Source organism: Pavona decussata, unplaced genomic scaffold, assembly GCF_977016875.1.
Source record: "Pavona decussata unplaced genomic scaffold, jaPavDecu1.1 SCAFFOLD_64, whole genome shotgun sequence".
Lineage (NCBI taxonomy): Eukaryota > Metazoa > Cnidaria > Anthozoa > Scleractinia > Agariciidae > Pavona > Pavona decussata.
The window spans coordinates 2,287,311-2,314,961 of record NW_028145484.1 but is presented as its reverse complement, the minus strand read 5'-3'; the positions used below and the strand labels follow the sequence as shown (position 1 = coordinate 2,314,961).

The window sequence follows — 27,651 nt, the reverse complement described above, 5'->3', positions numbered from 1 at the left end:
ATGCACTCAGTTGCTGCGGTTTTTATTCGTCCTTTCAGTCGTGAGACGCACAAAATAGCCTTGTTATATGTGGCTCAGGGCCAGGAGGACAAGACATCCATCATGTCAAACGGTGTGGGGAGCGAGGAATATGAACGCTTCGTTGCAGGCCTGGCTTGGGAGGTAAATTATATATTGTGCTTCTAGATGGTCTTCCCATAGTTCTGGTCTCATGGAGCAGTTTTCTTTAGTGTCGTAAAACCAAAACGAAAGTAATCACGCTGACGAATCACAACAGAAACAAACAGCACAATCAGCCAATCAGAACTCGAAGCAAATACATGTAACCGGTGCCAAGCGCGGGAAAACGCGTGCGGCCAAGTCGCGGTTCGTTTTGGTTTGAGTTCTCATTGGTTGACGAAACTGGCACGAGTTTTGTCAACCAATCACAGAGCGTGTTAAAGGAAGACTAGAGCAAACGGGCAATTACTTTCGACAATGAGCTGAAATGAAAATCGCTCACTTCAAGTGAGGTGTAGTTACAACCAGTAAGCAAGTTCCAACTTTTTAAACTTACAATTGACGTCAACATGCCGTGTGACTAATAAACACTTGAGCAAACCTAGTCAGGCTTCCTGTAAAAACGTTAAGGTTCCAACTTGATTCAACTTGTTGTGTTAAATGAACTGTGTCAGCTGGGGTACATGCGCAGTAGAGTCCGGTTGAGACTTATTTGCATACAACTCGTCCCTGGATTATTGCTTTTCCGCCATTGCAAAAGCTTTCGAAAATATTGCAACAAACAGCTTTTGAAATTGCTAAAGAAAGGTTGTAAGTAATATTCAGCTAACTTTCCGAAGATGAACGCGATTCAAACAGATGAAAACAGCTTCCTGAACTCTCCGACGGTATTTGAAAAAGTTGGGCCAACGATTTCAAAGTGTTTCTCACCAACCGGCGCATGCGCCTGGCGTGACATAGTCCCTTTAAGATAATTCTGCTCACGATTTTTGTTTGTTTTTATCAGGTGGACCTTTCCAAGCACACAGGATTTCTCGGAGGATTAGAGAAGAATCTATCGACTGGTAGCACAGCCCCTTACTATTGTAACTCGACAACTGAAGTCATGTTCCATGTGTCCACAAGGATGCCTCTTGCTTCTGACTCCACTGGCTTTAACAAAAAGGTTGGACTTTAATACATTCGGCAGTTTTTCGTTGCCACTGAACTTAACTTTAATTTTGTTGCACTCATCGTGACAAGGTGCACTATATTTTTTTGGGGGGGTTTACTAGGCACCCAACCCTGCAATCTTGGACAGATCAAATGAAAAATTAAGACCACCCCTCCCCCCATTTCAATGATGGAAAAATGGCGAGTTTTGCTTTGCGCGCGAATATATAATTGATTTTGGGGGGAGGGGGTTTAATTTTTTCATGTTAATCTGTCCAAGAGATCAAATGAAAAATTAAGACCACCCCTCCCCCCATTTCAATAATGGAAAAATGGCTCGTTTTGCTTCGCGCGCGAATTCATCATTGATTTTGGGGGGAGGGGGGGGGGGGGGTTTAGTTTTTCATTTTAATCTTTCAAAGATTGTAGTTTCCGTTATTGACCTGGTGAAGTTCGACATTGGCTTGGTCTTGAGAAAAGGCTTACTAGTCAAGGGAAAGGGCGGGAAACCGCAAGCGATTTGAGCTGGTCTGCTTCCTTTGATCCCCGACTACAGACCTTTGGCGCATTGCCGGTTTCATGTTTTCCCGCGCTTAGCACCAGCTGTATGTTTTGCCACGCTTCGCACTAATACATGAGTTTCCCGCGCTCAGCACTGTTTCTTAGTTTTTTCGTCCACCAGCTGCATGTTTTCCCGCCCTTAGCACCAGTTGCATCTTTCTTACGCGCGGTTTGCACGGGTTCCTAATTTCCCGCGCTTGGCACAGGCACCTAGAATTCCCTCCTCGACACCGGTTTCTAGTTTTCCCGCACTTGCCACGGGTTCCTAGAATTCCTGCCCTTACACCGGTTTCTAGTTTTCCCGCGCTTGCTACCAGTTCCTAATTTCCCGCGCTTGGCACCTTTTGAACGTGTTAACCATTTTGCACTGGCTGCATGGTTTACCTTCGCGAGTGATTGTTTCATACGTTGGTTTTGAGTCTCTTGATAAGCTAAATAAGATAACATTTGATTTTGGCTTAGTCAAAGTAATTGACGGAATGTTGTTTTTTCAGGTTCGTCACCTTGGTAACGACGAGGTTCACATCGTGTGGTCAGAGCATTACAGAGACTACCGACACGGCATCGTGAACACTGAGTTTGCTGATGTGATGATTGTAATCTATCCGCTAGAGAACCATTTGTTTAGAATACAGATCATCAAAAAGCCCAAGGTTTGAAGCTTTTGTGAATAGTCGTAATTTTCTTTCATTTTAGGACAAAAGGGACATCGATTTGTCTTGTCAGCTCCAAGTTGTTCTGAACGAATAATTACAGTTCATTTTACGAGTAAAAGCTCCTCGCTGTCGTAATAGTATCTTCACTACTTGAACTGGATTCGAACCCATGAACTTGTGATATGGGTGCGCTGCTCTAACGAACGAGATACCAAGTTTCTACCAGGAGCGATCTGCACCGTTTGCAGCGTCTTACACGGTTGGTTGAGTGGACAAAAGAACGAACAATTGAACAATGCTCCCATTCCTCGGAAACAATGCAGCTGCAGGTTATCAGGGTCCAGTGAAAATAGAACTTTTGAAAGGTGCGGGTTTACTGCTCTATCAAGCCAATTAAGAGGTGACCATTTTGTAAGTTCAAAATTTTAACCGCAAATGCTTAGTAAGTGAACATCAATACATGGAATTGTAGTTTATGTGAACTGCAGATAAAGTATGTCATAAGGGAAAGACCCTCGCCTATCATTTTCATCGAGCAGAGCATTTAAGAGAACAATGATTTCGTTTAAACATAGTTCGTACGCGATATTATCTTTGTTTTGTTTTCATTCCTTTAAGGTGCCAATGTTTGGACCGTTGTTTGATGGCGCTTTGGTGGACAGACAAGTGTTGCCTTCACTGGTGAGAGCTACTGCTATCAACGCCAGCCGAGCGAGCAGAGAACTCCTTCCGCTGTATGAGCGATAGTATCCTTGTTTTTTGCGAAGCAAACGTGTTTTGTCTTTTTGCGCTAACATGTGTTGACATCTTTGGCAAATAGCATGAAAGGTGGAATAAATGCGATGGTATATTTTAAGCCTGGTGAATAATTACATCATTCTCATTCATTCGCCAGGCTTAAAATATACCATCACGTTTATTCCATTGCGCATATGCCACACATTGACACTTTCAAATCCTGGCAGTATGCAGGATGTTTGTCCCATGAACCTAGTCTAATGGCCTTAGCTCCCACGAGTCCCCTGTAGCTCAGTGGTAGAGCATCCGAACTAGTAATCGGAAGGTCTTAGGTTCGACTTCTGATAGGAGCACTCGGATTTCCTTTTTCCGAGTTTGCCTGTGTCACTCAATCACTCACTCACTCACTCACATCATTCTCAGCTTGAAAGGTGTTAGTCATCGTGGTTTGAAATGGTAGCTTAGTTAAGCACCGTGGTTGTTGGTGATTGGTGCATTTCGATCCTCGCTTTGTTTGTCGTTGATTCAGTTGGAGGATTTTGCTCCTCGCTGCTCAGACTAGAACCTGTTTTCACTGGGCTCCGCTTTGTTGCACTGTTTGATCCACGCTTCTGGAATTTCAATCCACTATCTTGTTAGGGTGAAGTCATATGGGAATAGCCACAGATAATTGCCAAATTCGAACCTGCCTTAAGGTCATTTGGCACGGATCAACATTATAGCGGTCGGAACGTCGCGATTCACAGCTAATTAAGTGACTTAATCGAAAGACAAACGATCAACTTAGCTATCATCTTCGGGAAAGTTTCAGTAAGCTTGAGTGGAGCTTTGAACATTATCGGGTAAACCTTGCTTGCCTTCGGTTGTGCTTCGGTAATCTTCGCGATTCGGAGTCTTTCAAATGCACATGTTCATATAACATTTCTCCTTAATAATCCGCTAGCTACGAGGAACGCGAAGCGTGCATTGAACGAATCGTTAAGAATCACAAAGAGCCGACGACATACGAAGACTTTGCCTCGTTAGTGTTCTGTCCCGCGCCCAGACCCGCGGGAAGTGAGCCTCCCACTCCGCTGTTGTCAGCGGGGGAACGCTATCCTATGTGGCGCACAAAGACTGTACCCAGCAGCAGTTTTTCAGACAGTGAAAAGGCGGCCATTCGTCTTCGGTCGAAGAGCGCAGTGACTTCACCAAGAATTCTGAGCAATAAGTTAGGTGAGTACTGGCGCTATACACAGTCAAACTTGTTTTTGTCTCGGAAGTGTTGACAAACAGAGTAGAACTGGTACTTGTGTTTATCGATGCTACTTACTTACTCAATTTAGTCATTTATTTTTCTGTTATTGTAAGTAAACTGTTGCTACACGTTACACACGTTTGACCTCAAGTTGTCGCAAAGCCGAAGGACAAAATCGTCCAAAGCCTATCTTGTCGGGGTTTCATTCCTTCGCGCTTAGTAAGGACGGTGCCTACTAATACCGAAGTATTTCTGTGTGGTTTATGACTTTGCGGGGAAAGCAGATCTTAGCAACGGCAATGGAAATCCAAAAAAGAAAATTGGGGGTAACGACGCATTTTTTTTGAAGATAATTATTTAATTAAGCTACAGCTATTCTAAAAAGCAGTTAAGTACAAAGTAATGTATGGCGTTTTTTTTTTTTTTTTTTCAAATTGAAGCTTTGTTATCTGTGAAAAATGCATGGTTACCCTCAGTTTTCTTTTTGGATACCAAGAGCACTTGCTAAGTTCTACTCTCCCCGAATAGTTTTAAACCGCGTAAAAGTATCCCTGTATTGGTAGCCACCACCCATAGGAAACTCGAGTATCTCGAGATGCGCAGAATGTATGCGCAGAAACAATAGTAGGCACCGTTCTTAAACAATAAAAACGGAGTTATATACGGTGAGAAGGGTGACAGCATTAGAAGCAATTGTTTTATTAACTTGCATTTTCTTCCACAGTCCAGGAAGAGGACATGCCATTAACTTCTTCTCTTCCTGATGGATTAGACAATATGGCGGATGGCGGGCAGTCTGCCACAGATGGCAGTAATCCGAGACAAGATAAAAAGAGGCTCTCAATTAGATGGCGAAAATTAGCTAGCCATAACGCCGACAGCGACTGAATTCAGTTGCGGAAAAGTATTGTAATTTGCTATAATTCTATAATTCATTTGTGGAAAATTTAACCCTTGGTCTTCCCAGGGCGGGTAAGTTAAAAACTGAAATCTCACGTTTTCCTTTAGAATATCCAAAAATTAACATTGACACCGGACATATTGCTCATTAGGTTTTCTTGAACGCCCACAGTCTCAGAAGTGAAAATAGAATATTCAGCCTCCTTTAGTGTTTCGTCGGGGCGACCTGGGTATATTTTTAAAATGTTTTTTCGCCGATTACACTGTGATTACAGATATGTTATTTTGCCAATGTTTTCATAGAATTATAAGATTTTAAAATTTAGTATTCAAAGCTAACAGAAATTGACTTCAGTTAAGGAACATTTATCACCAAAATCACTTATCGGACCCGGTAGGTTACCGGGACTTTCGAGAAACGGGCCCCTGCACCGTTTGCAACGTCTTACATGGTTGGTCGAGAAGACAAATGAACGAACATCAGAACGATGCTGTCAACCCTAAAAAACAATGCAGCTGCAGGTTATCGGGGTCCAGTGAAAATAGAGCTTTTGAAAGGTGCAGCTCAACTGACTCAAAATGTTAATTTACAGTTTTCCCTCCGGAGATGAAAGGGTTATAGAAGAAGTAACAGTTCATCATTTGTATTGGTCCAATAACAGAATTGTATATACCTGGTATTTTGGAAGTTGAAACTCGCCTTGTCAGTAGAGTCAACGGTGTTCGTACAGTTACCCACAGTCGTCAAATATTAAATAAGGCGTTTGGTATTTCACTACCAAGAGTTTGAATGTCTGACCGTTATACGGAAAAATTTTCCATGCCTTGTAATCTCTCCTTGATGTCAGAAGTCTTTTGTAACCGGCGGAGTGAATTGAACCCCCCTCTTACAAAAACTTTGCTCTGGTATTTCACCCTGCATTGTGTTTGTGCGAACAAACTGATTCCTGTAGCCACATTCGTTTACTCGTTTGTCATACCATCCCATTGACACGATCAAACTTGTATGGTCCGTCTTGTTCTAAATGTATTCGCGAAGGATGTTTTGGTTGAAATGGAAACATGAAAAGATTAAAAACTAAATCTCCATTGTACTCAGAATTCACGTTGCATGAAACGCAGAGTATGGAAGAATTTGGTATTCTCACGCTGTAGTTTGTAAATACAGGCTGGTAACTGTTCCAAGATATAAAATACGCCTGCAGACTATTGTACTATTCGTTAGTTTAACCTTTTTTGCAGCGGCCTTTTCGTTGGTGTAGCTCGCGTAGTTTGCTTAAACTCCGTCGCTTGTTTAGCGTAAACTTTTTGGAACTTAGTTCCCTAAAAGTTACAAATTTATCGTTCTTGAAAACTTCTAACAATGGGGGGCAGGAGGTTAGCCGTATCTTCGTGACGTAGTTTTTGCACTTTTACGTCCTCTTATACGTTAAAATTGTGCGTTGCAAAAAGCGAAAGTGTTTTCTGCTTTTTTGAGGTAAAAACGACTTTTCGGGGTTTAAATATTTTGTAAATAGGCAAATCCGCCATTTTGAAACTTTTGAGAGTACTCTTTCTGTAAGGGGAAATGACGGGATCAAACGTCAAACAATTTTCGTAAAAACTAAACAAATTAGTAGCTGTAAAATTAAGTTACCAAGGAAAAACAACATCTTCCTGTTTAAATGTGTATGTGAAGGAAGCGCGTTATCTTGTTTTTAGTCAGTTTTCGTACATTTTGTTTCTGCAAAATTTTCCGCCGAACTTTGGCAAACAGTATTTAGTGCCAAGTTTGCCCCATTCGTAAACGTGGCGGATTTTACCAAGAAAAGACTTATGTGAACCAAAATTACTCTTTTGGTACATTCGATTGTGCGTATTGCGGAATAAATTGCTAAAAGTCCTTCCTAGAGCTACCAGAGTACAATTGTCGGGGCTGCACGCACCTCTACAGACACACATCTTCCCAAATTTACCTAAAACGGGAAATCTTGAGCCCTTTCCGCCATAGCTAATAAAAGGCAATGGTTATGAAGCCAGGCAAGCTTCTTTATCATATGTTTTTTGCTAGCATTTTTTCGCCTTGACCGTGGAGAAACCACAACAGATTTTAAAACGTGTTGGAGCAACTGACCAATAGGAACGTTCCTATTAAGATATTCAGCTGTAGTATGGTTAAAGTAAAGAATTGTGTATAGTTGCGGTCCTTCCAACATAAACTGCAGCACCATTTTTATAAGCTTTGAAGATGGCAAGGTTTCATAACCAGTACCTCAAGTAATTGTAATTCCGTGAATTCTTATTCCAGAATACGATCAATCGAACGCGACTTTTTGCATGTCGTGTAAGTCAAATGCGAATATGTAGATTTAATGTAATGTATATGTTAAATACCCAAAGTGTTCCTCTTATCGTCTGAGAATTTTCGGCGATTGTGAATGCTGTTATTACTGGGCCTTTATTAAAGTAATTTCAAACTTTAAGGCTTAATTTAAATAATGCAATCATTAAACTGCACTGCCATGTGACTTTTCCTTACACGGAAATCAAAGTTCGTGAAACGCACTTTTCACAAAGCAACTTGAAAGAAGGTTATTCTCAAATAATAAGACGAACGGTTTGAGTATTTTAGCTATATTTGTAAGCCTTGTTCGAGCGTTGTTATAAAAACCAACACTGACTTCGTAAGCAAAGTTCTCAAAGCGGTTTTCAATTGGGTGTCGAAAGCAATTCGCGGTGGCTTTAGTTTTGCTTTATGACGCTACGTGATTGGTTGGCAAATCTCGCGCCACTTTCTCAACCAATGAAAAGCAAGCAAAACCAATCGCGACTTGGTCGCACGCGTTTTCCCGCGCTTGGCGCTGGGTTAATGTGTTTGCTTCGAGTTCTGATTGATTCATTGCGCTGTTTATAACTGTTCTGATTGGCTACGGTGATTGGCTAGGGTTTCGAGTCACGATCACCAAATGAAAACCGCTTAAATTCGAACTTGGTCGGACTCAATGTTTTGCCGAGCAGCTTTTCCTTGAATGTGATAATTATTTTTTTAGCTTGTGTAGTCTTGTAAGATTATTTTTATCTGTGTGTAAAACGAACAAAAACCTGCTTTATAATAATTAAGTTTGCCATAGAGTGTTTATATTTTATAAAAGAGAATTGTACATACGAGTTTGGAAGCAAATGATTTGAAAAACGCCCTCAAGAGTCGTCGTAAATTATTGGACAATTAACTGTAACTGGAAATTCTCAATATTAAAATAAAATTAACGACATTCTTAAAACAACTTGTTTCTCAGAAAAACTGTGTTCGTCTTTGAACGAGCAAGGAACAACAATGAAAAACTCTTGGAAGGTACAACAGTGTCGAAGATACGATCTTTGTGACTTTTGTGTGTTCTTGTGATATGAATGAGTCTTGGCCTAGGCGGGGGGTGGGTGCTATTCAAGGCGCTTGGATTTTGCGAGCATTTGCGCGAAAGAGCTTTTGCATCATTTGGGCGTGGCCGATCGGCTAAGACTCGGCGATAGTCGTGTTATCCACCTACTTCCAAAGATCAACATGCACAGCGTCGAGGTCGCCAATCATTATGACACAACCAGTGGGCCAATTTGGTACGCTGAGCTACAGCGGAAGGGACAACCCAAATTCAGTGGAACAATCTTGTGACCATTTGTGTGGTTAATTAAACGCACAAGAATTCAACACTACTGCGCGTGCGCTGGCACCTTGTGCTTTGGTCTCTGATTTTGGAGCCATACGTAAGTATTGGTTCTACTGAACATTTGGTGCAAAACGAGTTGACGTTCAAGCACTTTGGTGAGAGAACCTTAGCTTAAAACTCCTTTCCAGTCTAAGGCATGAGACCCATGGTATTCAACTTAAAGTTAGATACGTACTATTGTGTCTTCTTAACACACGGTTCCGACGTAGTGTTGATGTACAGTCAACTCCCTTTATTGCGGACACCCTCGGGACCTTAAGTGTCCTTAATAGCGAGAATTTACTTCAGTCAAACGTCTGTAATTTATTTGCCAGGGATTCAGCTGCTGGCCATATTCAGTTATCGGGATGTCCGTAATAGCGAGGTGTCCGCAAGGCGAGGGTAGACTGTACTCGGTTTTGGATACAATGTAGGCCAAAAAAGGGTCGACATAGTTAGCTGTTTCATCTAGAGAAGGGAGAAGGCGTACGATATCTTCCATAGTAAAGACCCTTAGATTTTAGTACGATGTGCAAAACAATCATTTCCTTACCACTCTCGCTCTTTCCTGTTGCTTAGCAACAGATAAGGAAACTCTACAAAATAGATTGGTGTGTCAAATGAATAGAGCCGGATTAACAATTACGTTTATGACCACGTGACCATGTTTATCCTGGTGTTTTCAGCTTCCCTGTCTAATTCTTATTTGCGTCATCGTGTTTCATTTCTCAACATACGCACGATGGCGTGTGCAAATCAGACAAACTCAGGTTTCCGTCGCTTCGTTTTTACAAAGTTTCCCTAGAAATGGAAAAAAAATAGGGAAGAAGTACCCAACTTAAAGTTACAGTCCTCTCGTGCTCCACAAACTTCCCGCGTGCATCCATTTTCGCACGCTAAGCATGAACCTCGGCCTTGTGCGCCTACTGGTGCGCGGAGATTTGATGATGATGAAGCATGAACCAATTCTTAATTGAGTAGTTTTGCGTTAGCATCAAAGCCAGAGTTATTTTAGCATTTTTCTCAACAATGTACTCATTCTTTTTAAGAAAACAAAAACGCGAGTCTCACGTTTGCAAATCTGTAATTAGAGTCAATTAGCAAGGGCTGTTAGAATCCAAAAACAAAATTGGGGGTATTCACGCGTATTTCAGAGATAATTAAGCAACAATTCTAAAAGGCTTTAAATGCGTGACAAGGTATGTTTCTTTTCCCAAGAGACTGAAGCTTTACTGTCTTTGAAAAGTTTGTGGCTACCCCCATTTTCTTTTTTGATTCCAATAGCTCTCGCTATAGCACATTGTCGTAAACTACCCAAAACTGCCTTTGTATATTTGAATTAGTAGGCTTGGCACTGCCCTTACGAAACCGTACAAAATGCCTTTGTATTACAGTCGACTCCCGATAACTCGAACCCTCGTTAACTCGAACCTCGCGCTAACTCGAACCAATTTTCCTTTCCTTTCAGGTCATTTTCTATATAATTTTACCCTCGATAACTCGAACCTTTTTCAATTTCCCTTGAAGGTTCGAGTTATCGGGAGTCGACTGTAGTAGATACCGTCCTTAAAGAACCGTAGTTTCTCGTAGCATCCCGAGATGCGCAGAACGTATGCGCAGTAGACGTTAATTAGTCTACACAAAGTGGCTCGTATTACCCCAAAGGGCCCAAAGTGCTTGGAGTGTGACCATTTAAATCAAACCTTTCTCGCTCTTTAAGATAACAGGATCAGTGGCACTCGTTGTTTCCATTACTCTATGACAGGAAATACATTTTGGCTTTCGTTTATTGTTGATTTTGGCTGTCGTAAGAACTAAGAGGTCAAGGTCTGGCTTCAGACTGGCTTTAACACGCCACTGTTAAGAGGCCATTGTAAAGACTGAATCAATATCAACTGACAACCTATTATTATCATGTAAATTATCACGAAAGAAAAGACTGACCACTATTGCCAATAGCCTTGAGCAAAGAGATAACGAAGACAATAATCTCGTCCGCCGGCAGACTCGTGAGAAGTGTGGCGATCTTGAAACATGTAAACTCAATAACTGTCATTTTGGCAACCTCTTCTTCTTCAGAAGATGACTTTGAAAAGCAAATATTCAGACATAACGATCCCTGATAACATTTCATGGCCGGAGTTTGTGTTCAGAGACTTCGATGGATACGGAAACCGCACAGCGATCGTGAGTTACTTTCAGTAAACATTTTAAGATCATTTTTAAAAACGCTCATACTCTTTATGAAACGGCACCGCCGTAAAGTACAGCAGACAAGCCGATTTCATTTGAGTTGTAACACTTTGAAGTTTTACGGGTTTTAGCCACAGACTCAAAAATTTAGAATTGATTTGTACAGCATAATAATAATAACAGACACCATAAGGAAAGTCCTGCTAAGATTCACTTGAATGCCCACATTTTAGGACTTCAATCAGAGACTCGAAAGTAAGAACCATCCAATTCAGCGTAATAATACTACATGCGGAAGTACCGAAGTACTGCTCAGTAGCTTTCACTGGAATGATTACGCGGCTTACGAATTTCTTCCACAGGCGAAAAAGTGAAGTTGCATCATCGATTCAAGGCTTGATTAATAGAGTGAAAGAGTTTTCAAGTATCAAAAATACAATATCTACGTGACGACTTAATTTGAGCAATGCTCTCAGTGGCATTTCCAGCTTCCTCGTAGTAAGACGTAACGTTCGTGATGTGTTGAACAGAGCATAATGCTAGTTTACCTTTGTCCTGGCCGGAAAGTTAGACAAAACACTGGGACGCCAGAGAGATGCCCTTAAGGGTTTAACACAATGTTAATAAAGGAATGTTTTGGAGACGTGAAATAATTTAGAACCCGTGTCGCTCGGCTCACACTCTTTTAGGTTTAATTTTTTTATATTTCTTAAAACGAACCTTTTTATAAGAACGTTGAGGCTAACACTAAATAAAATTTAAGAACATACAAAGAACATTGCCCAGGCTGAGAGTCAGGTTAACAAAACTTTTATTTTGACCATTTTTTTTAATTGAACTGTATAAATACGGATAAAATAATACAGGTAAAAATTGAGTATACATTGTCCAATTAACCCAAATAATAAGTGATTTGGTCACGTCCGCATAGATTTATTGAAATACTATAACAGATAACTTAAGAACATCTTAGAAGTTTTCAGGCTCAAATTGCCAAAAATAATAAGAACGTTCAGCCTTAGCCCCAAAATTAGACGTTCTTATAAAAAAAGAGAGTGTATTTCTGAAAATCAGAAGAACTTCTTTTAAATATCTTTACCTGTCAGGTAGGTACTCAGGTACTCAGGTAGCATTTCGACATGATATATATTTATGCAAAGTATTAAAATGATTGCTTTCTTCTCCAAAGGTATGCGCCTCGACCAAAACCTCGTACACCTTTGCCGAAGTGAAGAATTTGAGCGGAAAGTTCGCTTCAGCCCTTAGCAAAAGGGGAATTAAGAAGGGAGACGTCGTTGCAATCTTAGCTCCAAATATTCCTGAGTTTGCCATCGTATTTCTCGGTGTTCTTCAGCTTGGCGCCATCCTCACATGTGTTAATCCACACTTCACGAGCGAAGAACTGATCAAGCAGCTTAAAGTTGCAAATGCCAGGTGCATCGTCGCCGTTCACCAATTGGTGCACCGGGCGAAAGAAGCCGAAGAGGAACTGGACATGAGTCACGTGTTTGTTATCGGGGAAGATGACGAATGCGAGTCGGTCTCAGTACTTCTCAACCAAGGCGAGACAGACTTTTCACCCGTCAGACTCAACCCTAAAGAGGATTTAGCCATTCTTCCATTTTCCTCCGGATCGGGTGGCCTGCCCAAGGGAGTCATGACAAGCCACTATAATTTGACTGCGTTTGGTTGCATTGCGAATTCTGAGGGATTCTTGAACTTTGATGAAAATTCAAAAATCTTAGCCACGGTTCCGTTTTACCGTGCCTTTGGTCTGGTGGCTGTCTTGTCCCTTAGTCTACACCGAGGGAGTACCTTAGTCTCCGTGCCAAGATTTGACCAAACCAAGCTTTTCAACCTGTTGCAAGATAATAAGGTGAGTGCATGCTCTATGAACGAACTCCATGTTGTAAGTACGGTGCCTCCTAATAGGAGTTCTAAAGTGATGACGTCAAAAAACTAGATTTATGAAATTATGGGATTTGCTTAGAAACGAGGCAAGCATTTTCAGAGATTACTAAACCATAATACATGTAGTGAAAACCATGCACGTGATATCCGGGATAATGTCGTGAGGGGGATAGCCAATCAGAGAACGTGAAAAATACTATCCACTGTTTGGTTTATACTAATAGGCCATTTCCGAGTTGCTACGAACCTCATTTTGGAAGCGAGGCTAAATGCAAAGGTTTTGTTAGCATATGAATGAAAACTATTTTTTCATAATAAAAACTTTGCACTTAAACTCGCTTTCGTGATGAGGTTCAAAGCAACTCGGAAATGAACTATTGGGAATAACGACGGGTCACGTGCCTTCTTGGTCGCACTCTTGAAGAATTGCGAAGAAATAACCAGTCTCGGATTAGAGTCCGGAGGATGGCAAAGAACAGCGTTAGGTGGAAAGCCATATGGAGAGAGGTTGACGTCGAATGCTCCCCTATGCTCCCCTCCCTCAAGCGAGCGATAGTGTAATTACAAGTGGGACTGTAAGAAAATTTGAAGTTAGAAAAGAGAGGTTTGGTACAAGATAAATTCATTCAACTTCAACGTTTTTTTTTTCTTTTCTTTTTTTGTCAAAAGGTTTGTCTTAGTTTCTTAATATCCCTTTTCGTTCTCATTTGTTTTCAGATAACACATCTCGTCACAGACGCCTCAACAGTGCATCTGTTGTCCAAACATTCAGCGATTGAGAATTCCGACCTGACTTCACTAAAGGAAGTTATATCAAGTTCTTGTTCGTTGAGTGAGGTCATATCGAAGAAAGTAAGGAAGCGATTGCCTCAACTGAGGAGGATTAATCAATGTAAGTAAGGGTGCATCGTTAATGCAGTTAATTACTAGCTGATATAAGATCTTTACAAAACCCTAACAATGTTTAAACTGTATATTATATTACAAGGGGGTTATACTGGCGTAAAATTAATGCTTGGCAGGGGTGGATTTGGGGGGGGGGGGGGGCCGCGGCCCCCTAGCCCCCCCCCCCCCCCCCCCAAATCCTCCCCTGCCAAGCATTAATAAACGGCTGTATCTCTCAAATTGAAATTGAAAAATATGTCGCTGTAACATATTGGTCACATCATTACAGCGGACGCCGTAAATCTCACAGTCGGAGCTACCGGAACTGTTTCCCGATATAGCATGGAAACAATTGATAAAATACACATGCACTATACTTCACACTGAAATAAACTTTAATCAGATTGAATCCCTTGTAGGAAAAAAACTCTCTTATCTTTTATATTCGTTATCTTTTTGCTTATGCTCCGTTCCCTGAAAAATTTAGACAGCGCCACCTGGAGTAATAAAAGAGTCAAGTTTCTTTCACAATAATTGTCTCAATCGCTGTATTAAGTAATTTGTGAGATGCAAACAATAATCACCATAGACCCTAACATTTTTTGCCTAGAATAATTTTGGACCAGTCGCAATATACTTGTAGCTAAGAAAAGTTATTACTATGGGTTCCGATAAGCACTGGCAAAAGGTTTAGGTCTCCGCAATTACCATATGTATATTCCCCGAAATTTAGACCCCCGTTGGTGTGACCTCTCGTAAGCGACCACCTCCCGTAAGCGGCCACATATCCTTGACATTATGGGTGGTCGCTTACGGGAGGTTCGACTGTATTTTACTTTCCAGATTGCACCAGATTGCATGTAAGAGTAACCAAATTGTCTGGGCATACCCCCAGAGCCCCCTAGAAAGTAGCGCCTAAGGCGCTACTGAGGCGCGCTAACGCGCGCTGATTAATATTCTTGTTCGGCCCCCACTTTCAAAAAAATGCTAGATCCGCCCCTGCCAACTTGGACCTAGTTTAACTCAACCGGACGGTTCGACGTAAGGGAGGTTAAATTTAAAATAACAGGAAACCACTGTTTAAGAATTTTGAATACGTATAAATTCTGTATACGTATAACTAAGGTTTTCTTCTGTTTTGTATTTGTTCTATTTGCTATAGTTGTGTGTCTCCGATAAGAGTGCTTTTTTTTCCTTCCAGCTTTTTAATGCCTTCCTTCCTTCCTTCCTTTCTTCGTCCCTTCCTTGCTTCCTTTCTTCGTCCCTTCCTTCCTTCCTTCCTTCCTTCCTTCCTTCCTTCCTTCCTTCCTTCCTTCCTTCCTTCCTTCCTTCCTTCCTTCCTTCCTTCCTTCCTTCCTCCCTTCCTCCCTTCCGTCCTTCCTTCCTTCCTCCCTCCCTCTCTCCCTTCCTTCCTTCCTTCCTCCCTTCCTTCCTTCCTCCCTTCCTTCCTTCCTTCCTTCCGTCCTTCCTTCCTTCCTCCCTCCCTCTCTCCCTCCCTCTCTCCCTTCCTTCCTTCCTTCCTTCCTTCCTTCCCTCCTCCCTTCCTTCCTTCCTTCCTTCCTTCCTTCCTTCCTCCCTTCCTCCCTTCCGTCCTTCCTTCCTTCCTCCCTCCCTCTCTCCCTTCCTTCCTTCCTTCCTTCCTTCCTTCCTTCCTTCCTTCCTTCCTTCCTTCCTTCCTTCAGTACTTACTTTACTAAGACAATATCCTCTTGTTACTATTTCTCTCTCTTCTCATGACCTGTCTAATTGCCACGTTATTGAATCTTCAAGAAGAACTAAGAAGTTGATCACTCGATATGTTTAATAGGTTATGGGATGACAGAATGTACCACGATAAGTCACATGACCCCACTGGTGGATACAAAACACGGATCCGTCGGGATACTACTCCCCAACCTCGAGTGCAAGGTACGGTGAAACTTTAAATACGGGTAGAGACAGTGGGGGAGGGGAAGGGGAGGTAGGTGGAAGGAGCATTCAAATACACTTGTCCAAACAAGTGGAAGAAGGACAAGTCAATTTTTGACAGGCTAAATGGAGAGTGGAAAAAAATATTTTTTTTTCCGAGTATGCTTGTCTCACTTATTGAATAATACATCATTCTCATTTATTCACCTGGGCCCAGTTGTTCAAAGCCCGATTAAGCTAATCCTGGATTAACGCAAACTTTGACTCGAGTTTAATTGCTTATCGATGAAGATTCTTCCAAAAGATTTTTGGCCCTCAATTTTTAATTAGACCTTTCTTTACCTTTAGCTCGAAATGAGCCTTTAAACCATTTTTAACGAGCGAGGTGAAAGCCTCGATTAAAATCTAATCGTGGATTAGCGTTAATCGGCTTTCGAACAACCCGGCCCAGGCTTAAAATATTCTATCACATTTATTCCATTGCCCATATGCCACACATGACATTCCAATCCTAGCAGTATTGCAGGATGTTTGTGCCATGAACCTAGTCAAATGGCCTTAACTCCCACGAGTCTCCTGTAGCTCAGTGGTAGAGCATCCGAACTAGTAATCGGAAGATCTTAGGTTCGACCCCTGATAGGAGCACTCAGATATTTTTCTGAGTATGCCTGTGTCACTTATTGAATAATACATTATTCTCATAGTATAGAGTAATTTCGCTGGCGATCTGATTCGCCATGATCGTGGTATAAAATCACCTAGTGAGTCACTGGCTAAGGAAACCATTCACTCTCTGTCCGTAATGACCCACCAGTCCAAACTTGATTTCTTGTGCCCCTTTGACAAGGTTTGTGATACAACAACTGGGCAGATTCTCGCTGCAGGACAACCTGGAGAGATTTGCATCAGAGGACCAACTGTAATGAAAGGTGAGTTCTTACAGTAAGTCAGTTCTTTATGAAGCAGCATGAACTTTGACGAAGCAGTGGCCAATCCAAGGATTTAACGCGTTAACCACTGATGATTCGTCAGGGCCGAACCAAGTAACTTAATTGCCTACAGTACTATGAAAAACTCGCAATCGGCTGAAAAGCCAAGTCGGAGTTAAAGGCCTGGCTAAACTAGGAAACATTGTTGCGGAAACACTGTTGCAGAGGCAAATGTTTCCATATTTAGCCGCGCGGGAAACATATGTTGTGGAAACAAATTTTGCTGCTCGGAAACAAGAAAATGTTTTTGCCTCAGGTCAAAAACATTTTTGCTTCCCGGACACAAATTTTTCTCCCGAAACATATGTTTCCCAGTTTAGCCACCATGAAAGCAATGTTGACTAATTTCCAGTGCTGCACATTAAAAATGTTTCTTAGCAACGAAGTCAGTCTGTTATTATGCGCATGCGTGACCCTCTGTTGTTCGAAACAATGTTTCCTCGTTTAACCATCGGGGGAGCAAAACATTGTTTCCCCAACAATGTTTCCGCAACAATGTTTCCTAATTTAGCCAGGCCTTTACACCTTGAGACTAAATCAGAGCTGCCTTAACCCGCAGCTAGTGTGACGGAGACGAGACCGTCACCGAAACATTGAGCAAAGCAGTCCTTGCTAATGTTGGTACATTTCTTTTGTCGTCGTGGCATCGCAGTTGTATCATTCTTTCACAGTCACAAGCCACTTTGGTGCAATAAGTTTGTTTTAGTTATAGAGGCTTTTGATAAGAACGTGTAAATTGAGAATTTTAGCCTAAGTTTTATGAACATAGTTTTGACCAAACAAAGGCTGAGATCTAGTTAAGGACGTTTCCACACAATACACACGTTATCAATAAAAGTCAAAGATTTCGAAACGTCAATCAGCTATGTTCTGACATTTTGAGGTTTACTGACCGAAGTTTTCTAAAATACAGTTCGAGTTATCGGGGTACATTTGACTCAAGGGAAAGTAAAAGTCATTTCGAGTTTTCCACAGACTTCGAGTTAACTGAATTCAAGTTAGCTGATAGTAAGACTAAAACATTGGGTTAAATCCAGGCGAAATCGGATTTTGTTTGAGTTAACCGAGTTTGTGTTAGCGGCGTTCTATACTGTACAGATATGCCAATTTTTCAGCCGAGCCTAGAATCGCCCTCCTTCGCAGGCGTGTTTTGTCCTGTCACGTTCCTCGCCACAAGTTTTTTGACAAAGAGGGTTGCGTGACTACCTAGTCCACAGGGTAGCTTTGTGCTGAAGTGACTACAAGTCTCTCACGCGACTGTTAGAATTTCTCTGACCCTTAGTTTCTTTCCGTTGGTTTGCCGGCAGGTTACTTGAACAACCAAGAGGCTTCAGAGCTTGTGATCGACCATGATGGATGGCTCCATACTGGAGATGTTGGCTACTACGATAAGGACGAACATTTTTTTATTGTGGACAAGCTCAAAGATCTCATAAAATTCAGAGGACACCAGGTTATTCATTCATTTATTCATTTATTCATTCATTCATTCATTCATTCACTTATTCATTTATTCATTCATTCATTCATTCATTCATTCATTCATTCATTCATTCATTCATTCATTCATTCATTCATTCGCTCACTCACTGACTCACTGACTCACTCACTCACTCACTCACTCACTCACTCATTCATTCATTCATTCATTCATTCATTCATTCGTTCATTTATTCATTTATTCATTCATTCATTCATTCATTCATTTATTCATTCATTCATTCCTTCCTTCCTTCCTTCATTCATTCATTCATTCATTCATTCATTCATTCATTCATTCATTCATTCACTCATTCACTCATTCACTCATTCACTCATTTACTCACTCACTCACTCACTCACTCATTCATTCATTCATTCATTCATTCATTCATTCATTCATTCGTTCGTTCGTTCGTTCGTTCGTTCGTTCGTTCGTTCGTTCGTTCGTTCATTCATTCATTCATTCATTCATTCAAATAATTAATCAATCAATGATTCATGCATTCATTCGCTCACTCACTCACTCACTCACTCACTCACTCACTCACTCACTCACTCACTCACTCGCTCACTCACTCACTCACTCACTCACTCACTCATTCACTCACTCACTCACTCACTCACTCACTCACTCACTCACTCACTCACTCACTCACTCACTCACTCACTCACTCACTCACTCACTGTGAACACAGATCTAGACCAGCCAAACTTACCAAACTACACAGACCACCTAGACTTACTATACAGACTTACTATTCTCTTGAGTAACCTTAAAATTTTACGAGAAATGGCACCTGAAAGTATAGCTATTCCTTGAGAAGTAACAGTTTAAGTAACGGTGATATTCAATGGGCTGGTTTCTTGACCAATAAACTTCTGGTATCGCTTAGCTTCCGGCGAGAGATTATTGAGGTTTTTGTTATATTTCACAAGCCATCTGAAAGACTATCATGCAATTTTTTTCCAAAATTCACCGGACCATTTTACAAGGAGTTGCGAAGAGTTCAGGGACTAAATATTTGACGCCAACCCTTTATTTTTCATTTACCCAGGTCTCCCCATCCGAGCTTGAATCTCTCCTCAGGGCCCACCCGGCCATTGAGGACGCAGTGGTTATTGGAGTCCCATGCCCCGAGGGAGGCGAGCTACCAATGGCGTACATTGTCAGCAAGAACGAGGACGATTTGACTGAGATCGAGGTTATGGAATACGTGGACGAAAATGCGGCTCCTCATAAAAAGTTAAGAGGAGGGGTGGAGTTCATTTCAGAGATTCCTAAAACAGTGGATGGGAGAGTGCTTCGAGCCGAGCTGTTGGAAAGGCAGAGAAAGGCAAGGTCAAGAGCTGTGCTGCTACGAAGGGCTACAGGACTTTGGAACGAGGACAAAAGGTTCTCTCTGAAGAGACATAGTATAGCGCCTAGCATCAGAACTGGACACAACCGAACAATCGTGGAAGAAACGCGTGGAAATGTGGTTCGATCACAAAGTTGTGTTCTATTGTAAAGACAGAACAGACACAAATAAATAAAAATAATAGTTAATCGACACATAGGAAAATTAAAAGATTATCGAACATCACAGTCTTAAGGAGATACGTATACACAGTCATTTTTAGTCCTGTAGTCACCGAACAATGGCGTCGTTGTCATATTCATTTCAGAAGCTTGAAAGAGAATTCGAATTCTCTAACGATGTTCTACGAGTGGAATACCTTAGTTTGTGTCATCAAGTGTGGCTTGAATTGCTTCAATTGTCAGCTTTTATTGTTGCCTTCAAAGCGCTTATAGCTTGCTCTTCAACATTCAGGAACGGCGAACAGTGAAATGGAGGGAGGGAGGTTGGGGGGGGGGGGGGGGCAGTATCTTTATCTCCCGCTTTTGCCTCTGGAACGCTCTGCATTTTGATGTGCTGGGGTGTTGTCAAAAATCAAAAAGTTTGATTGTCTGGGTTGAGACGTCGACCGACGTGGCTAGATAAAAAAACTATGTTCTACTGTAAAGGCAGGAAAATACTACCAAATAAAAACAAAATTTAATCTAAAGCTGTTCAAAAGACGTAGGAAAATTTAAAGATTATCACGCATCAGTCTTAAGGGTACACACAGCCTTTTTTAGTTTCTTTGGTTTTTCCAAAACAAAATATCATGCAATTCTGCCTGCTTATATTTTCAAAGTATTTATCCAGTCTATTTTTTTTGGCTCTCGTTTTATCACCGTAAGGATCGGGAATGGCGTAGGCTGGCATGAGATTGCGCAGTGGTGAGAGTACGTAATTTTTACCAATTCTGCCATTCTCGTCCCTAAAGCCAATCGGCTTGTCTACGTCAGTGAAAATCTGCATGCTCGTCAGAACCAAATAAAAATGACGGAGCTGCCTGAGGGAGGAACAGAATTTGGGGCAAAACATTCGAACTTTTGTTCGAAATTAGGAGGGAGGGTGATCATGGAAGCCATGGTTACAGAAAGAAGTAACTATGTGTTTACTCACAGATTTTCGGGAAATTGCTTCTTTTTAGGACTAAAAAAAGGGATTTTTCTTCGCTCAAAACCATCAATCCATCACTACTGTCGCACTCGAAGGTCCTCCATGAGAACGGCCCTGCGAGCAGTGATTTCTCAACCGGACGCTAACGCTAAAACGATACTCGGTTAACCGTGAGGGGGCCACTTTCGATTCGAAGTTTAACGCCATAAAAATTTCCCGTTACGACTGGGTGACAATCGCCTAAGCTAGGAGATCTATAAACGGAGACAAAACAAAAGCTTCTTTCCAGAACATCGCTTTTCGGCATTAGAAACAAGAAACTAATGAGTAGATACGACTATGCTGACATACATCATGATTTGAGTTTTAAAATTCACGGCAGCCAGAAATAGGCTCTGCTTTTCACTGGCAAAGTAATTTGCTGTTTTGTAACAATTTAGACATCAAGTTGGTTTTCCCCCCTATTGTTTAAGGAATTTGTTCAGTGTGAAAGATAGCCGGGATACCCCAAATCACTACTATGTCGTGTAGTTTATAAGTTTTCTCGCGCAGGATGCAGTGCCTGTTATGTTGGCGAAACTAGCTGGCATCTCGCACACGAATCCGGGATCAACTTTTCCACTGACAAAAATTCCCACATTCTGCAGCACCTTTAAAGCTCAGAAAACTGCCGCGCTTTATTTTCTGAAGATATTTTTTCCATCTTAGACACCACCTCCACCCATTTCCAGCTGAAAATCAAGGAGGCGTTACATATTTATTGGGAGAAAAAAAAAACCGACAACAGCAACTAAACCGAGCTTTTCTTCGTTACCGAAATAAGATATTTTCATTCAATTAGCAGCCACAAAGATGTAACACCATCCTTCTTTATTTTATTATAAACTCTTTGTTACAGACATGCATTTAGCGAGTATACCCTGAGACGATTTTGAAACAAAAAAGTCTTCTACAAAACAGCGTAACCACAATTATTAAATCAAGCGACCTTAAAGCTATTACTTTCCCTTATTTTGTATAAAAGGTAATAGTGCAGTTGATATCGGCGACGTCTATATATTTCTCGCCATGAATTGGTTACTGGCTCAAACCAAAAACGCGCCAAAGGAACTGTGTTCGGACCACATGAAGATTCTGATGGTGTGTGTAACAAATAACGTGATGTTGTCACCCGCCTTCAGATTGAACACACCACCAGCGTACAAGGTACCTGTGCCACTTGCATTTTCCATGGGTTGAATCATGGTAATAGCGTTGTTATTTACACGAATAACGACTCTTCCCCACTTATGGTAGAAGAGTTGTATGTAAATGTAGTACCGTCCAGAGATGGGCACAGTCAGTTTGCCGTCTTTGTACGTCATACCGCCTGCAAGATGGCTGTGAGGGGCGCTGACAGACCAGTCTTTGATCACTTGAAAGCAAATTAAAAACCGCAAGTTTACTTAATAATTTAACACATCATATTCAACAAAAACGAATTGTACAAACAGACCCGTCAACACGCTGCTTTAACTTTGATATGTAAATTTTTCTAGGCAGCCATTGTACGATACCTCAAATCACAGAAATTAAGGTAAACAAACGAACAATGACAGATTTCTTCCTTGTTCCCAGGTCCCAATCCATTTAAGAGAGACAGCTCGACAACACTGATGTGCACCTCGTTGAACTTAAGAGTGACAAGAGTACTGAGGCAGGACGGAACCAAGCGGTTTTAAGTTGTAATTTTTTTTGTCTTCTATCTCTCTAAAGTTTGATATAAGTGTTCACAATTTTCGAGTTCTCAATGTATTAACTAGTGATAACAAAAAGCCAGCAATTCTAACATTTACTTAGCAATGTTGTTTCAATATAAATTGTGACCAATCAGTTTCAGCCTGGTGTTTGAAAGTCAGATTTATGTCTTCAGTAATTATCCTCGGAAATATTCGTCAAATTCAAAAGATATTTAATCAGAAATCATTGAATACAAGCATTTTGGGAATTAATTCATTCTCTGAGTAATTTGGAATTAGCCATTAGGATGGATTTTCGAACTGATTTCAGCTTTTTTGACTCTAGCTAACTAAGCCGCAGTCCATGTAAGGTTAAATCGTGATTTAAAAAAATAGCAAGGAAAATACCTGTATTCTTATGATAAGTCACTGCGCGTTTATTGACAGCTTCGATGTGAGCTGATGGCTTGCTTGTGTCCTTTCATCAGCAAAAAGAGGAAGAAGCAGAAAACTATTGTTATAATATGATAAGTGACAAAACGTTTGAATAATGTATCAGTTGAAATTGTCATGAAGAAACGTCCATCGATATTACTATCAGAGAAACGAGAAGTTCTTCGTTTTGGTTTAAATTTCATTTGCCCTGTTTCACGGTAATTAACTCTGAAATCATTAGAACCTCTTTGACTGGGTTGTGAATTAAAGATTGTCTATCCCTCTTGAAACCACGTCTACTCTTAAAAGGTTGGCTATGGACTTAAGAATTCAAAACCGACCGAACGTTCGCTGCTTAGTGCTACGATGTGTTAAACTCTCCTTGAAACGCTTGTATTCTACAAGATTCTTGCTGTAAGCTTAGCCAATCTTGAGACTGTATGCTCTGAACATGCGCAAACTCTGAGCGTACACTGCGACTGAAAATCGTATCTTACCTGCAAAGAACATTTACAAGGTGTGCCTTTATCGCCTTTTGCTCCACTATCTCCTCTCTCGCCCTTGTCACCCTAAAAATATTGCATTTAATGTCTGTAAATATTACAATATTCGTTCTGTACAGCAAAGCGTAGATTATCAAAGCCTGTATCAACACAGGAAAAACAAAAGAATGTGCTGGTAAAACACAATAATCTTCTCTGTACCTTAACGCCGTGATTTCCGTGAACGTTGATGTTAATAGGTGCACATGGCGATGCGCAAACTTTCTGTGGAACAAAAGGCGAGATTTAAATGGGTTATTTTCAAAGAAAAAAATTTTGACTGATTCTCAGACAAGTCGCGCTTCTAGCAAAACTTAAATGTTCAGACCTTAAATCCTGAAAACAACGCGGATATTTCATTGATGTTCAAGCGCCCTTACTTTTACTTCTGCGATTTGTGACATTTTTATTGCAGTTTTCTGAATTTTAGACCGAAGATAAAATCTCAGAAGGCGAACATAAATAATATCACTCCGTTTATATGTTTTCGTGGCCAACAGGGCTGAACAGCCCTTCAGGAAAAAAAATAAAAACAGAAACGATTGAACAAGAAGTGATTGACCAAGAAATTATTTAAAGTAAAAATGCTTCACAAAATGCGTAATTTTCTAATAGAATAAAAACTTAACGGAATTTTGGACGAACTTCCTGAGCTGAAATGGGAGAAAGTGAATTTACTTTGACGCTGCGACTGATTAACAATAGCGATACACTTATGCGCCAATGAACTTGGCGCATAATCTCAGGATTCTTATGTTTGTATTATTTTAGTATTTGATCGATTTCTTCACATGAAACTTTGAACAATACAATTTTCAAGTTCACGAAAGAAGACCCCTTTACAATCTTATCTCTCGTACGAGAAAAAAAGTCTGCAATTTGGAATTCACGGCTTACTGCTTACTGAAGATTAAAGCTTTGTTGATAGAATTTGCTGTGAGACAACAATCTTACTTGGTTTCCAGATGTATTTCCCGCTTGGCAGAAATAGAAGTTGGCACAAACTAGAGCAACGAAGATAAAAACGAACTTCATGATTTCGACAGCGCTCAAATTAACTCTGTGGAATAAACCCAATTAATAAAATCCACACGAAATTATTTTACTTATGGAGAATTTTTATTAGACTGGCAAGAAAAAACAAGACATGCGTATGCCCTCTTTAGGGTATGATGTATGTCTTATGACGAGGCATTAATATGTTATTTATAGGTATTCATGACTGTATCTGATCATTTCTTTTTCTCATAATCAGGTTAATAAAAGTTTCGGTAAGTCCATTTGATATTAATTGCATTGTCGACGTGATCTCGGCAGTACGTTAATGTAAAGAAGTTTTTACCGCCTGCTGTTCCAAACATTTTAATCATAATTGTTCAAAAGGTTACGTGGCATTGATCAAACCCCACGATTTCGCATATTGATCAGACATATTATTTAAATATTCAAACATCACTAACGCTCTAACTTCTTCAAGTAGCTTCAAGCCTGAGTTCGACAAATTTTATATAAAGTACGGCCAAGTCAAGAAATTGATATGTTGTAGAAGAGTGATACATAAACAACGTGTGAAAGCCACGGGGCTGTGCGATATCTCATAATCGAGTTATTCGTAGCCTGTTCCAGGCTCCTAGAGAGGTGTGCGAAGGAGAATGCGTGGGAACGAAAACGAGGGGGGAATGGGGGAGAGAAAAAGAGGGAGAGAAGAGGAGCCTGTAATCATTTTCTTAAACACCTCATGCAGGTATACCAGCTCCCGGTATACCCCCTGATTGGTCAGTTTTGACAGTTCACACATCACACGAAAGATATCGCGAACGTATCTGAAAGAGTCAAAATGGCGAGTGTGTCACACGCACGTGGTTTTGATGAGTTTAATGCAGTTTTAGAGAATTGTCTTCGAGATTTTCCGCAAGTTAAAGTACTCAGGAAGGAGCAAATAGCTCTCGAAAGTGAGAGACAACAATGATAAGCTTTGAAAGACGAGGATCTGTTAAACCCATATCCGTGATAAACAAACATCCTGCGGCAATTCAATCTTCCCGCAGCGATATACAATAGCATAAGAATGAATTCACGAGTAACGAAATCCACGGATCCTGTGTCTTCACAGATAAAATTTATTTAGCGCTACCTGAAGTCTTGCAGTTAATCCGAGCCGATAAACTTTTACAAATGATCAAAAGGGAAGGATCTCTTATACAAAAGGAAAATCGCTTAAAGACATGCTTGTAAAAGCAAAACTGAAAAGGCTTTTATCAAAACAACAGACACAGTGGGAGTCGTGCAGGTCTCTTAACCCCATTTTAACATTAAACGGGGAACTTTCGTTCCAAGACACGTCAAATTTTAATTGGCAAAATCTACAGGATTTTGAGGGCTGAAATCCCAAACCTGGAGAACCTTTCGGTGTCCGCGACATCGAAGCGATGTATGGACAACCGCGCGACCTCGAGAACTCGCGCGAGTAATGGAAACCCGTGACAATGAAAAGTTTGACATTTTGACATGTTGACATATTTTGGAAAAAGTGGGCGGCATGAGGTGTTTAAGAAAATGATTACAGGCTCCTCTTCTTTCCCCTTTTTTTCTCCCCCAATTCCCCCCTCTTTTTCGTCCCCTCGCACTCTCCTTCGCGCATCTCTCTAGGAGCCTGGAACAGGCTAAGTTATTCGAAAAATGTACCACGGAAAATTACAGGTTTAGTATGGGACGCCATGTTGGTGCCCCGTCTGATGGGCACCAACATGGCGGCCGGAAACCAGCAAAAACATCTGGAGTCTACCTTGGCTATTTCAAAGCCTTTCTTCTCTCTGCTGAACTTTCACGCATTGACATAGGCGATTATATTACAAGTCAACTGATCAGACCTAAACAAACAGGAGGCAAATCGATGTTTTCATTTACGCGACATATGAGAGCAGCAATCGCTTCTGTCACGCACTACGCAAAAATCTAAAATTCAAAGTGCTCTATTTTCAAAACAAAGAATGCTATCCTGCTGAAAACAAGCAAGCCGATTGAAATTTATATTTTCTTTTATGTGATGAAGATAAAAACCCGAAATTGTGTTTAGTTATGAATTTCAGTTTTTTATGACGTCATCTGAAAACCAAGTATTAACTTCTGGTATCGCTTAGCTTCCGGCGAGAGATTATTGCCGGTTTTTGTTATATTTCACAAGCCATCTGAAAGACTATCACCAAAATTCACCGGACCATTTTACAAGGAGTTGCGAAGAGTTCAAGGACTAAACATTTGACGCCAACCCTTTATTTTTCATTTACCCAGGTCTCCCCATCCGAGCTTGAATCTCTCCTCAGGGCCCACCCGGCCATTGAAGACGCAGTGGTTATTGGAGTCCCATGCCCCGAGGAAGGCGAGCTACCAATGGCGTACATTGTCAGCAAGAACGAGGACAATTTGACTGAGATCGAGGTTATGGAATATGTGGACGAAAACGTGGCACCACATAAAAAGTTAATAGGAGGGGTGGAGTTCATTTCAGAGATTCCTAAAACTGTGGATGGGATAGTGCTTCGAGCCGAGCTGTTGGAAAGGCAGAGAAAGGCAAGGTCAAGAGCTGTGCTGCTACGAAGGGCGACCGGACTTTGGAACGAGGACAAAACTGGGGTTCTCTCTGAAGAGATATAGTATAGGGCCTAGCATCAAAACTGGACACAACCGAACAATTGTGGAAGAAACGCGTGGAAACGTGGTTTCCATCACAAAGTTGTGTTCTACTGTAAAAACAAATAAAAAATAGTTAATCGAGACATAGAAATTAAAAGATTATCAAATATCATAGTCTTAAGGAGATACGTAAACAGAGTCATTTTTAGTCCTGTAGTCACCGAATAATCGTGTCGTTGTCAAATTCATTTCAGAAAATTGTAAGAGAATTCTCTGACGATGTTCTACGAGTGGAATACCCTGTCGCCGAGCTTAGTTTGTGTCAGCAACTGTGGCTTGAATTGCTTCAATTGTCAGCTTTTATTGTTGCCTTTAAAGCGTTTATAGCTTCCTCTTCAACATTCAGGAACGCCGAACTGTGAAATGGAGGGAGGCAGGTTGGGGGGGGGGGGGGGAGGTCAGTATCTCTATTCCCGCTTTTGCCCCTTGGAAGCTCTGCAAATAGCCTTGGCTTTTTTATGTTGGATATTGATAACTGTGTT

At 41.0% G+C, this 27,651-nt stretch overlaps 3 protein-coding genes and 1 long non-coding RNA gene across 6 annotated transcripts in view; 2 read left to right on the top strand and 2 right to left on the bottom strand.

Moving 5' to 3' along the window:
- LOC146478416 (ral GTPase-activating protein subunit alpha-2-like) overlaps positions 1-8,495 on the top strand; it is a 46,021-nt gene extending 37,526 nt beyond the window's left edge. Inside the window, exons 36-41 of the mRNA XM_085111976.1 lie at positions 39-162; positions 1,007-1,165; positions 2,208-2,366; positions 2,988-3,115; positions 4,051-4,322; positions 5,069-8,495. Coding sequence (XP_084968102.1) covers positions 39-162; positions 1,007-1,165; positions 2,208-2,366; positions 2,988-3,115; positions 4,051-4,322; positions 5,069-5,232 — 1,006 coding nt within the window. The 3' untranslated portion in view covers positions 5,233-8,495. The remainder of the gene's footprint in view (positions 1-38; positions 163-1,006; positions 1,166-2,207; positions 2,367-2,987; positions 3,116-4,050; positions 4,323-5,068) is intronic.
- A 2,145-nt stretch (positions 8,496-10,640) lies between these two features.
- LOC146478414 (uncharacterized) lies at positions 10,641-27,375 on the top strand. Of its 2 annotated transcripts, none has more exons than XM_085111915.1 (7): positions 10,641-11,111; positions 12,307-12,993; positions 13,746-13,920; positions 15,721-15,821; positions 16,669-16,750; positions 18,118-18,263; positions 26,768-27,375. In XM_085111915.1, exons 1-7 carry the CDS (start codon positions 11,007-11,009, stop codon positions 27,128-27,130), a joined length of 1,659 nt encoding a protein of 552 aa, XP_084968041.1. In that variant the 5' UTR covers positions 10,641-11,006; the 3' UTR covers positions 27,131-27,375. The 2 variants fall into 2 exon arrangements, with proteins under 2 accessions (XP_084968041.1, XP_084968040.1); XM_085111914.1 differs by lacking the exon at positions 26,768-27,375 and adding an exon at positions 19,348-19,873 and having other exon boundaries at positions 10,742-11,111.
- LOC146478415 (tumor necrosis factor ligand superfamily member 10-like) lies at positions 21,635-24,595 on the bottom strand. 2 transcript variants are annotated; one of them, XM_085111950.1, is made up of 5 exons: positions 24,431-24,595; positions 23,639-23,701; positions 23,432-23,503; positions 22,908-22,977; positions 21,635-22,195 (listed from the first exon to the last, which is right to left on the bottom strand). In XM_085111950.1, exons 1-5 carry the CDS (start codon positions 24,509-24,511, stop codon positions 21,867-21,869), a joined length of 615 nt encoding a protein of 204 aa, XP_084968076.1. In that variant the 5' UTR covers positions 24,512-24,595; the 3' UTR covers positions 21,635-21,866. The 2 variants fall into 2 exon arrangements, with proteins under 2 accessions (XP_084968076.1, XP_084968077.1); XM_085111951.1 differs by lacking the exon at positions 23,432-23,503.
- LOC146478412 (uncharacterized) overlaps positions 21,635-27,651 on the bottom strand; it is a 19,922-nt gene continuing 13,905 nt past the window's right edge. Inside the window, exon 2 of the long non-coding RNA XR_014865112.1 lies at positions 21,635-21,769. This is a non-coding gene — a long non-coding RNA (uncharacterized LOC146478412). The remainder of the gene's footprint in view (positions 21,770-27,651) is intronic.

Excerpts from the sequence above, each read along its gene's own strand:
- LOC146478414 (XM_085111914.1), top strand. The coding sequence starts at position 11,007 with ATGACTTTGAAAAGCAAATATTCAGACATAACGATCCCTGATAACATT. Across the intron at positions 12,994-13,745 it reads ACCTGTTGCAAGATAATAAG|ATAACACATCTCGTCACAGA; the intron begins GTGAGTGCATGC and ends ATTTGTTTTCAG. Across the intron at positions 15,822-16,668 it reads TCCCCAACCTCGAGTGCAAG|GTTTGTGATACAACAACTGG; the intron begins GTACGGTGAAAC and ends CCCTTTGACAAG.
- LOC146478415 (XM_085111950.1), bottom strand. The coding sequence starts at position 24,511 with ATGAAGTTCGTTTTTATCTTCGTTGCTCTAGTTTGTGCCAACTTCTAT. Across the intron at positions 23,702-24,430 it reads GAAATACATCTGGAAACCAA|AAAGTTTGCGCATCGCCATG; the intron begins GTAAGATTGTTG and ends TTTGTTCCACAG. Across the intron at positions 23,504-23,638 it reads ACGGAAATCACGGCGTTAAG|GGTGACAAGGGCGAGAGAGG; the intron begins GTACAGAGAAGA and ends CAATATTTTTAG.